We start from the raw sequence: 12,500 nt of genomic DNA on the forward strand, positions 1-12,500 counted from the left end.
TCGTGTACGCTGATAAGGTTAAACTCGGGCAACAAGAAAACTTGAGGGAATGTTGTCTTGAAGACATGTCACACGCAGTCCAACGGATTGGCTGGTTTTTGAAGGGTTGGTTACACAAGGTTTCTTCGTTGTATCTCTTTACTCTGAAAAGCAAACAGATAAGGGGTTTAGTTTCTTAAAAGAAACTGTGTTGCCTCACCGGTGGGGAGGTAACGTATGTTTGGTTTAATCAACAGAGTTGATAATGTAATTTGGCCACCGTAAAGAGATTTTAGTGCTGACGTTTCTAGGGTTAGCCTTTCGTCTGATCGAATGGATTACTCTACCGAACGGTTCACTCTCGAAACGTTAGCACTCGAATCTCTTTACGGTGGCTAAATTGCCTTATCACCTCCGTTACCCTAAAGAGCGACAAATGAAGAAAGTCAAATACTAAATTATTGCCTATTTACCTTTCACAGAGGTAGAGGTTAGGCTCTTTGGTATGGACACACCTAATGCTGGTCACGTGCAAGTCAAGTACAATAGCACGTGGGGCACGATTTGTGCGACGCGGCGGTCTTTTACGTACCAATCAGCGGAAGTAATATGTCGGCAGTTGGGTCTGGGACTTCCGGTAAAGCACAGCTTTATGAATAAGGAGTGCACTGCAAAGAATCTGGGAGCTGAGCGAGTGTGGCTGTCCAATCTTAACTGTCGGGGATTTGAAGACTCGATCGATCAGTGTCCTCACAGGGGCTGGGGCCGGCTGGATTCGGAATACTGTCAGTATTGCACACCTCAGTATTGCAGCGTTTGTTTAATTTGTGAGCCTCGAGAGGCCAATATCACAGGTACAATGAACTAATTGTTTTAGCAAAGGACAATTATTACCCTCTTAAAACTCTGCTGGTAATTACAAGCATAGGATGTGATGTTCACATTGAGCCAATTGCCTTCTTGTCGCTCTGATTTGAAGGCGGCTGGGAACGAGGAACGACGCAATGTTTTTCAATATCATTAAATTTTATTTTATTTTCCAAACCCCAGACAAACGTGTTACAATTATATGTAAAAAGTCCCAAAAAAGAAAAATGAGGAGAAAACAAAACCAAAAAAAAAGCAAACAAAAAAAAGACTAAGAAGAAGAAGAAGAAGAAGAAGAAAAAAAAAAAAAAACCAGATGGCAGTAGTAGCGAAGTAGCTTATAGGAAGCTTTGCAGCCTATTATAATTAGGCCTCCTTCTAAAAGAGATGATGTTCTTCGGTTTCAAATTAAAATTTTCGCAAGAGACCCTGATATGAAAAAGACAATACATGTATCATACAGTGTTGTACAAAAATAGTAACCGATAAATGACGAGGAAAAAAATTACAACAAAGGTCAACAGCTGTTACAGGCTTAAGAAACGAGAGAGGTGGAGGGAGGGTAAGTGTAAGACTTAGTTCTAATTCTTTTTTCGTTTCGATAAGGGGGTTAGTTTTCAAACAAAATGGGGCGCTGCGTCGGGTGGAGAGTGGAAACAAATAACTGGTTTTATCAATTAAGTTGACAAGGTAATTTAGCCAACTAAAAGAAATTCGAGAGATTGGCCCTTCGATGTTCGACTCTCTTTAAGGATGATTACAAACAATTGCTTGCATGCATTTCTTTATATTTGTCAACAGTACTAAAATCAACCAACTCTCCACCTAATTGTTTATTCAGATCTTCATCTTCGACTCGTTGGCTCAAGTCTGCCGTACGCCGGCCGTGTCGAGGTTCGTTATGCAGGAGTCTGGGGATTAATATGTCCTCGTCGCATGAGTGGCGTGGTATTCAAAGTGATTTGCCGCCAGTTAGGGTATGACGATGTGTTGGGAGATGAAAGTTTATACAAGAGTTCAGGATATTGGAGGTTCACACGGCTCTATGGAGATGACGCGGAAGGGCCTGTTTGGTTGAGCAAAGTTTATTGCTATGGCAACGAAAGCAAGCTGTCACAATGCAAGATTGACAGCCCTGGTGAGATACTTTGGTGCGGACACAGTGAAGTTTTGGAACTTATGTGTCGACCAAGGAATTACACACCAGGTAAGTTAGGTTATACAAAAATATCTAATCAGACTCTTGATATTTGAATTGTCAGAATGAAGTCAGGTTTTTGTTGAGAATCAACACAACAACGATGCGCTTTTTTTTTTTTTTTTTTCAAAAATGAGGGGGGAAGGGAGGTGCAGATGAGCGCAGGCTCATTTTCCCGAACAGCGGCTGGTAATCGAGCCTAACAAAGTACAGTCGAACCTCTCCTTACGGGCACCTCTCTAATACTGATTGAAAAACTAAGTCGGCATTAGTCAGGGCCGGCATGGGGTATTGGGTGTGACTGGCGTCTGAGGCATTCTCGACCCCAGAGCCTCCTGTCCCTCTTAGCCGGTCCTCGTGCCCAGCCTCTGGCGGCTAAGAGGGCCAGGCGGCTTTGGGGACGAAAATGGCGTCCGAGGGAACAAACTGGGTACTTCGGTAAATTGGCTGCAACCAATATGAAGTTTGAGTTTTTTATTATGTGTATGGTCTTGTCTTTTAGGATCCGAAATTGTACTTTCGCGACATTTTAACACTTCTTTCTGTGCATGTGACGCACTTGTCCTTCCATTTATGTCACATAATACCTGGATTGTTCTTTGACAAATAACACATGTTTTAGCCTATGACCATCCCCCTTTTTGCATCGACATGATTTGTTATATAGACACTTCCTGGATTTCACCAAGCGCTTTGATTGTCTCATTACTAGTAGGCTATCAGCTCGAATCCTACGAGTACTACCAATCCTCATCAGTTCATATAATACAACAACAATGGTATCAAGCAACTGCCAATTTATTGATGAACAAGTTAGTGTTGTTTTTTGGCGACTTTATAAGTCAGCAGAACAACAATACAATCTATTAAAACAGCCTTAATTTAGATTCAAATGATTAAAACCGAAAAAAAGGGCTCGGTGACCTCCATTTTTTTAAAGTGTTGAAAAATTGAGGTGGCCCATATCCATCAGATTATAACTGAAGGATGTGCTGGGAGCCACCTTAAGTCATTTTGCACATGAATTTATACAGTCGAACCTGTATATAACGGCCACCCTCGGGACTTGAGTAACTGGCCGCTTAATTCAGGTGGCCGCTTAATGCAGGATCACTAAAAATACTCACTGGGCGTGGTCTAATGTCAGTTTTAATGGCGTATCATACAAAAACACTTCATGCAAAGGAATGAATAGGACAACCAACACTCTTTCAAGTGATCAATACTTTAAACAAAGTTCAGTGCCAACTTGTAACTTAACAGTATAATATACGTAACATTGTGTAAAAGTACTATGCAATAAATTGTCCTCTACTCTCCTACGAGATACAGTGCTTTATTTCTATGACTTACAGTTCACAACAAAATATCTCATCCCGTCATTTTATAGTTGTTACGCTCAATGTTCAATGTCACATGGCTGAAGAACAAGTTAATTAAAGAGGAATTTCTTTCTAAAGAGTGAAGCATATTCAAAACAAACTTATTTTAGCGTTCGCGATATGGTACTGTACTTCAACACATTGTGGACATCTGAAAAGTGTTAACTATATTAAACGGCCGAGTATCAGTTTACAGTAGCTTTGTACATGTTATTTCTTTATAGTGATGCTGGATCGCATTTTTTAACACAATAAATTACCGCGTAAAATAACATATGGCTTAGTTTCCATTCAAGGGTGGCCGCTTAATACAGGTAAAAATAACAAAGACAGACAAACATAGGACTGCTACAGAATGGCCGCGGCCGCTTAATAGAGGTGGCCGCCTAATACAGGTAAGAAATACAGCGTTTGTATGAGCGAAAAATCGGGACTTTGAAAACTGGCCGCTTAATAGAGGGTGGCCGCTTAATACAGGGCCGTTATATACAGGTTCGACTGTACCTCTTACTAACCGAGTTCGAGGTCCTTACTGTAAGTTACGGACCGAGTTTTTTCCCCGTTGATTTATGGCGCGCATAAATCAATGGGAAAAAACGAGGATTTGTAAGTAACAGTACGGACCGAAAAAAAGAGAGTAGCAAGATATCGATTATATCTCTGAGGTTAATCGCGCATCAAACCTTCCAATTTAGCGGCCGTATAGTGAAATACGACCCGCAAAATTGACCAATCACATCGCGTTTACTAACTGGGAGATATAATAAATGCTGATATCATATGATGGCAAATCAGCGTTGCACGACTCGACTTTGTGGAATAACTGTTTAACGAATTAGCTGAACTAACCTTTAAAACTGCGTGTTGCATTTACTCAGCATATCCCATCCGCTTGGCTGGATCCTCAGCACCACACGCTGGTCGACTAGAAGTCTTATATAATGGAACCTGGGGAACAGTGTGTGCTGGTATAAACGACTGGCGCCTGTCCATGGGTACCCCGAATACAATGGTGGTTTGTAGACAGCTTGGATTTGGTTCCGCTATCAGGTCAGTGCAAGTGCTACTGAATGATGACGGACAACATCAGGTTTAGCACCATCTGTTTTCTTAAGAGAGGTTCCTGTCTTTCAAGAGAATTCAAAATAACCAACACCGGTTACTAACTGTAGGTGTCTGTTATGAGAAAGTTGTCGGTTTGATAATTTTTAAAAAACCCAGACCAGCCATCGCCGAGTACCCCATTGAAAATACGCCGACTGAGTAAAAAAAAAAAAATATAACAAACACAAAACCTTGAAACAAAATGAAACAAAAACAGCAAACTAATAACAGAGGAAACAAAGTTAATGACGACAAGGTCTTGTCCCTGCTTAGGGAAAAGGCTTCTCGTGGACGTCAAGGTATGAGTAATACTCTTTAAATTGTTTCTTTTTCATAATTTCCCTTAAAGTTCATCGAAGCTTTTTTTTCTTGTAAAAGTACACCAGCATTTAATCCATGTGATAAGATACAATTCTGTGGATCAGCTGAATGAAAATTCAACAAGTGAACGAGTAAGCGAACGCAGCCCTCTTATTTTGCCGAGTATTGGAGAGTTTGACGGCGGAGTATTTTTAGCTGTCATTTCTAATAACTGACCAAACTGACGAGGGTCCAGGAAGTGGCAAGAACGGAGGGAAGAGTTACTAGTAAGATTAACATTTGAGACCAAGGGAGCACCAAACATGAATTCTGTTTTAAGCTTGAAATCACTTTAACACACAGATCAACCATCAGCTGGCTTGCACCACAATTTTCCAATTGTCCTTCAAGCAAACACGCGACAGGTGCAGTCTGGCTGTCGAATGTCCGCTGCAGAGGAAATGAAAGTTCATTGGATCAATGTCCTTCTGCGCGATGGGGCAGCGGAGGGAACATTTGCAGTGACCACACCTCGGATGTATGTCTAGTGTGCGATAACCCACTGTACCAAAACTCGGGTGAGGTTTATTATTTAGAATTTATTTTTGCTGTTGTTGTTGTTGTTGTTGTTGTTGCTGTTGTTATTTATTTATTTATTTATTTACTCATTGAGAAACGGCTTTTGGTTTGATATTTTTTGGCCTCTTTGCAACTGCTTAAAGGAGAAGTATCACGGGAATTTGGTGTTGTATCAAAAGCTTTAAAACGTTTCTTTGTATAATTATCAATTTAAAGCTAAAAGTATTGCTCAAAATTGTTGTAGATTATCACCTCAGCGTACTAAGACTATCGGTTGGTGTCTCTGGCCACAGATGGACTGGGTCAGAATGGACTGCAACATGAAAATAGTTAGGCTATAACTGTTTCCAAGTTCTAGCATTTTCGTTTCCAAAATGCACAAGAACAGATCATCAATTGTTCCTTTTAAGAATTCAATTGATTTGTTTTTCTTGATGTTCTAGAATTATTTTGTAACTAAAAGAAGATGTTGTCGCACCATTTTCACCAAATAAGGTCAAAAATTCCCGTGACTCAAGCATGAAGGCATGGCTCAAGGCCATATCTGGGTAAAAAAAAAAAAAAACTCTGCAGGAATTTACTGAAAGCCGACCAAACTTTGTAGCGACACAGGACTTGATGACCTTCACTTACTTTTAACTTTTGGTCTTGAAAATATAAGTCACGTGACCGGTTATGATTGTTTCTTTGCCGAAAAAGATAATCGAAAATGGGCCGCCGAGTTTACATATGATGGATATCGATTAGAACGTTTTTCTTACTGTATGGTTATTCCTTGCATGAATCTGTCCTGAATGGTTGGCTTCAATATTTAGTTAACGGATTATTCAACAAAATAGATCACGTGAGTTATTGAACTTCCTAATATCTTTTTAATAAAACAAAAACCTGTTCCATTCGGGACAGATTCAGTTACTATATCATAGAAGCTACAAACATACATCCTAAGCTCCGAGTGACAATGAACCATTCTTGGCTCATTCGACTTTCAGCACAGTTGTGACGTCACAAAACACATGACTACTATCCTACGTCAACTAGCGGCATTATCGTTCGCGGCCCTTTGCAGTTTTCACGTCTACTATATTTAAGCCTTACGAAACTTAAAGCTACCCTAATACTTCGATTATCAACTTACGGCCACTCTGGGGATTTAAAAAAAACATTGATTCCAAAGATGGGTGGTTTTAACTTCGCGGGGGGTGTTAAGTAAAGAATGAATCATACCTTAACATACTGGATAGTAGAGTACCTCTTCCAGACCTCTATTTTCATTGGTCCCCTAGTACTGTAGCTCCCATTGTTTTCTGCGGAGGATCCATTGTTCCAAACCACTCTTGACCTATTGTTTCGTTCTCCAATCTGGATAGTTACTGTCTTTCTCAACATGCTTGAGTGATACTTCCCCTTTAAGTTGCTGATATCACTATGGTGGTCTTTCATTCACCACTAGCTAAAATGTTTTTCCCTGGCAGAAATTGTTGTGGAACTAAGTGGATCTGAAGTACCTTACGCTGGCCGCGTAAAAGTTCGTTACCAAGGAGTCTGGGGTACATTGTGTGAAAATGACTGGAAGACGGAGACTGCTGAGGTGTTGTGTCGACAGCTCGGGTATAAAGGCGTTGAACTTGATTTAACAGCGCACAACGAACCCTGGTACTCTCCAAGGGCCATATATGACGTGAATCCCGGGCCGGTATGGTTTAATGGTGATGGGTGTAATGGCCGTGAAAAGACTTTGTCCGAGTGTCAGTTGCAACTGGAAGTTTATTGTAACAGCGATAACGTTCAACTCATATGTAAAGTGGAAAATACTTCTGTTAATGGTGAGCGTTTTGAAGCTGCACGAGAACACACTTCCACGCAGAATTTTGATTCAAAATGATCCCTGATTGTTGTTACCAAAGACGCTTTAAAGAACTTCTTTTTGGAGATTTTGTGGTGAAGAGAACTTGAAATAATCGTATCGTCCTTTATGTTGTCAATTGTGTGTCAAAATATAAGTAGCGTTTCCTTTGATTTTGCTCTACTTCACTATTTAACAGGTTACTAAATTTCGTGGTACTTTCTTAACCAATTACAAGGTAACATGGTTAAACCCTTTAACTGCACTAATTCCCGGTCATGACGTCATTTACATACATCTGCTTCAAGCTCTGATTGGCTTATTGAGTTGTGTGCTTCTGTTTTGATTCGCTGGAGAGATTAACGTGGTTTAATGTCTTTGCAGAGTTTACAGTCCGGCTAGGTGGGAACAATTCCAGAGAGGGCCGTGTGGAGGTGTTTTATGGCGGCCTTTGGGGCACAGTGGGATCTAATAAGTGGGACTTTAAAGACGCTTCGGTGTTTTGTCGTCAGCTTGGATTTACTCAAGCACAGCGAACATATGAAGAGAAAGTACGAACCAAGCGAGTTTTTTGGTTTGGAGACTTTGATTGCCAAGGGAGTGAGATGGAACTGGGGCAGTGCAGGCATAGATTAATAGCCAGGGCTTTCTCGGGCTATGTTGAACCCTCGGATGTTTTTGTTCGCTGCGGCAATGACACAGGTGAGTGTTTCCTTTGAACGCTGTTCCGCAAAATGGACTCCCTAGAGAAGGTTAAATTTATCTCCAAGGGTGTTGCCTTCTTAGGAAGAGCAAACTTTCTAACTCATATGTCCAGTCCAACTCCCGGAAACACGAACAAACAAATAGCAGGAACAATTTGAATGTTATGCCCTTTGAAACAAGGGGGAATTTGCGTGTCAACCGCGTAAAGCAACTAATTTCAATTCTGGTCGTGAAGAAACGTGTGTAGGTCAAAAATCCTCGTATACACGCCCGGGGTGCAATATTTGTTTGTTTTTCCACATCGTGGCCAGGCATTCATTTGTGTTTGCAATGCATGAAGCTGGTGGACATAGAAATTTCAAGATGTGATTAGGACCAATTACGCTATAGACAATCTGCTGTGTCAGTAGTTGCCCACAAGGGAAGAGGTGGGGTGCTTATTCGAGGACTTGCGAGCAATTTTTTAAGCCCATTCACATGGTAACAGTTATAAACAGGTAACATTTCATGATAAAAAGCTAAGCGAAGATAATACTTAAATATGAACAGCCCAAAACATTCGTTGGAACTTTACGCATCGACACTAAAGGTGGTTTCCAACAACAACATAAGCATAACTGAGTTCATGCGCAAAGATAGGGAGGAGTTTTAAAACTGCTGGAGATAAGAGATGCACTCAAGCCCTTATATCATCTATTTTCTCCAACAAACGCTCTAAACTTGTCGGATTATTATCTCTTATTGAACGGTTAAAAAAAAAGAATTGCAAGGGGTGTTGTTGGGAGGGGCTCGTAAGTCATATTATTCAACAATACCATTTCGTGGTGGTGGGGGGGGGGGGGGGGGGGAGACGGTAGCTCACCTGCCGGTTTCTTAATAGGCCATTTGCGAGTTGCTGTGAACCTCATTATGAAAGCAAGGCTAAGTGCAAAGCTTTTCGTATGAAAATTAGTTTTGTTTGCACATGAATGAAAACTAATTTTCATTATAAAAACTTTACACCTAGCCTCGCTTTCATAATGAGGTTCAAAAGCAACTCGGAAATGCCCCTGTTAACATTCACTTGAATAACCTCGTTTTAAAATTAATGCCTTGGAGGGTTATTTGTTGTGCTTATCTCACCAGGCGATGTAGGCCTGTCAGCATAAGCCTAAATGGCTGCTTTAATTTTCCTTGTGTTTATTTTACGTAACGTTTATTCTAAGTTAAAATATGGCCTATGTTGTGCTTGCGTTAACACTGTACAGATGCCAAAAACCAGTAAGGCTGTCACTTTCGCTAAATACATCGTAAGCAAAAGCAACGTCTTACTTGTCTCAGGGCGGTCTTTTTAAAGTACTGTTATAGCAAATCAGTTGATCATGGCCGTCACCCTTGAATGCCGTTTCTACCAAAAGGAACTCGTTGTTTTTGTTCTTCAAAAACTCTTAAATAGGGAGTGATGTCTTTTCAAATTTTCTCATTGTGCTCTATTTTTTTAAACCGTGACAGGCGTAAGCACCCCAACGCCCTCCCCTACAACAACATTTATTACCCCGCGTGCCAGTTCTATGGCAACTTCATCTGCAACCAAAGAACCAAGCACTAAAAGGATAGCTCCCACGAGGACCTCCAGTACTCAGGGATTCCTTTATACTTTAGCACCTACCACAATGGGACCTCAACTTTTATGCCCCCATAAAAAGTGCCAAAATGGCGGATCTTGCGAACAGATGAAGTGCAACTGTTTAAGGGAGTTTTCCGGTGTTTATTGTGAAGTTTATGATGGTAAGTTGAAAACAATTTTAATCTTTACATTCAACGTCTCTACCGTTTGTATTTCTGCCCCACTCAGAAAATTCCCGAAATCTGTATTCTTGCATTTAATGCAGTATTTGTTCCGATGCACACATTAAATTTATTGACCCAACGACATCGGTGAAGGAGTAATCGTTGAAACGGCTATTTTATAAATTTGTAAGCACAGTTTTTCATTCAAGATTACAGCCAGGTATTTAGTGCCACGCAATGCGCCAAATCAGATTTTATCGCGTACATTAAATTCTTTTAGAAAGTTCAGCCCGAAATGGCAATTATTACGGTTTCAAACAAGATCTTCCAAAATTGCGAGATCGTTGATGACAGTCGATATCTTTATCGCAGGTAATAATGCTGTTTCCATGGTATTAAAAATGACTTTGGACCAGGTAAGTGACAAATGTATTTTCTCGATGTTATCGGTGAGAGCACTCGCCTCCCACCAATGTGGCCTGGGTTTTATTCCCGACCTCGGCGTCATATGTGGGTTAAGTTTGTTGTTGGTTCTTGCCCTTGCTCCGTGAGGTCAACGTTCTCCTGTTTTCCCCTCTCCTCAAAAACCAACATTTCCAACTTCCAATCCGATCTGGAATCTGAGGCCACAGGTTTGTCAGTCGTAACTGAATGTTAAGTATAATCCTCGTTAAACTAAATTGATTAGCTTAATTATTGAATGATTCATCATGAATGGTTTGCGCACAGGAGCCTATTACTGGCAGGGTCCAAGCATCAAGAGCTTCTCGGAGGAAAGAGGGAAAATATTTCTTAAATTAAATGAATGTTGTCATTGCGACCCTCGCACAATGCGAGCGGTAACAATAAATAAATTATCATAATTACCAGAAATTGAAAAGCGCAGGCAACAGACTCAACACTAAGGGACGTCGGGGTGGAGCCTCCCCATAATGAACGTTATTAAGCCCCCCCCCCTCCCCCCTCCCTCCACCCAGGGTTCACATTGTTTCTCGCCTTCGTTTTGCCATTTTTTGCTTTTTTTAGTTTTTAAGAGCGAATGCACAGAAAAATCGAGCAAACCGTGGCCACAGTTTAAAACCTAACCCACCGTCATTTTCAGGTTATAATAAGGTTTTAATGAGTTTATAACACTGCTGGTCTTTAAATTTCAAAATGCGGCCGAGTTTGGGAAATATTTGAAATTTTCGATTTCAACGGTCCGCGGGCCTGAAATTAGACGCTGAACACGGCAAAACAGCCCAGTGACAGAATTGAGCTGACTTTTATAAACGAGCGAATATATTGGCAGTCTTACACTCAAATTTCACAGAACAGATATCTAGCAACTTCAAAACGGCACATTTTTCAATTTCGACAAGAAAATATCACCGAACGAGCACAATTCTGATACGTAATTTGCATAATGCTTATGAATACAACAATTTACCGCTAAAACCAAAATCGAATTTTTTATATGGGGGAATTCTCCAAATCCCCCCAAATCCCGGTTACTACCCAAAGAAAGATAGTACTTGAATGTTATATGAAAATCAGTCTGGTGTTCTTGCGAACGCCTCAAAAATAGATTGATTATTTTAAGGTTATTTTGCCTCAAACTGCTGCTAATTGACTCTAGGGTCAATCAACAAGTGCAAGTCACGCTAGTTTTACACGTCAATTTAAGCTCATTTGAAGTAAAACACTGACGAGATTATTTTTATATGTACCTGTTTTAATGAAAGTGGAGTAATCTTCAAAAGGAGAGGCCGTTTAATGTGTGATTTCAGTTCTTGAGATGTTGTAGATTGGAGCATCGCGACTGCAAGCGGACCTGAGGCTAGGTCAATTTTTCTCGTGACTGCGAAATCAGAAGAACATGAAGAAATAATTCTCGCTCGAGTGTTAATTCTTAAATGAATAAACAGTCCCTTACCTGTGTTAAAATATTCTAGCGCAATTTGGTTCCTTTCTGAACGGCGACTGTTAGTAAACAAACCGGAAAAGTAGGGAACCTCTGATTGCGTTACTAGCCAATTTAAAGATTTTAAAGATTAGGGCGTGGGAAACCAAACCACTGGCGGCCTGGCAATATCATTTTCTTGCATTTTCAGGTGCCCTGTTTTCCTGTTTTAAAAGTCAGTGTTAACTACAATGGTTAGCAAATATATTGTCCAACTTTTGAAAATGGTACAGTAATGTTCATAATATTCTATGTACTATGAATGTTCAGAAGATAATTTGCACGACGCACGAAGACAAATAAGTAAATTAAATTTTCATGTTAAAGGCGGCTTCAAAGCATGAACTATTTATGGTCTGGTGAGAGTTGTTATAGAGTGAAGAAAAAAGTATAGTACTGAAAATCACAAGCTGGATACTTCTTTTTTTATTTCCATTTCCCATTAAACATCGCAAACGCGACAGAATTCTACTTTTTCACTCCAAAACTAGCAAAAAAAAATCTTGATGACCAAAAATCACCCACCCCCTGCCATCCCCACCCCCCCCCCCCCCACAGAAGACATCACCACTAAAAGGAAAGCACCGTATATTTCAAGACTTGAAAACTTCCTGAAACAGTGTTCTTGTTTCCAGAGATAAACTGTATACACGCTTAGTGAACAAACGGGTCGCAGAATTATCGTAACTGGGCGTGCTCGCGTACTCTCGTATCCAGAGCTACCTCGCTGCCTGCCGACCTTAGGGGGAGGCTCTAGTAACAGCCATGAACTCATGCGTGGGATGAATTTGTATTTATATGCTTGACAATGAGCTATTGAATCAACGA

General features: G+C 40.5%; 1 protein-coding gene across 2 annotated transcripts in view; it reads left to right on the plus strand.

Annotated features, from left to right (window-relative positions):
* The window catches only part of LOC146489177 (scavenger receptor cysteine-rich type 1 protein M130-like), a 33,204-nt gene that overhangs the window by 13,932 nt on the left and 6,772 nt on the right, over positions 1 to 12,500 (plus strand). For both annotated transcript variants that reach the window (XM_085106711.1, XM_085106715.1), the window contains 8 exons: positions 462 to 833; positions 1,688 to 2,053; positions 4,305 to 4,476; positions 5,194 to 5,408; positions 6,885 to 7,235; positions 7,640 to 7,957; positions 9,452 to 9,727; positions 10,103 to 10,146. In XM_085106711.1, the coding sequence (XP_084962837.1) occupies positions 462 to 833; positions 1,688 to 2,053; positions 4,305 to 4,476; positions 5,194 to 5,408; positions 6,885 to 7,235; positions 7,640 to 7,957; positions 9,452 to 9,727; positions 10,103 to 10,146 (2,114 nt within the window). The remainder of the gene's footprint in view (positions 1 to 461; positions 834 to 1,687; positions 2,054 to 4,304; positions 4,477 to 5,193; positions 5,409 to 6,884; positions 7,236 to 7,639; positions 7,958 to 9,451; positions 9,728 to 10,102; positions 10,147 to 12,500) is intronic.

The sequence above is a fragment of the Pavona decussata genome, unplaced genomic scaffold (assembly GCF_977016875.1).
Source record: "Pavona decussata unplaced genomic scaffold, jaPavDecu1.1 SCAFFOLD_6, whole genome shotgun sequence".
Lineage (NCBI taxonomy): Eukaryota > Metazoa > Cnidaria > Anthozoa > Scleractinia > Agariciidae > Pavona > Pavona decussata.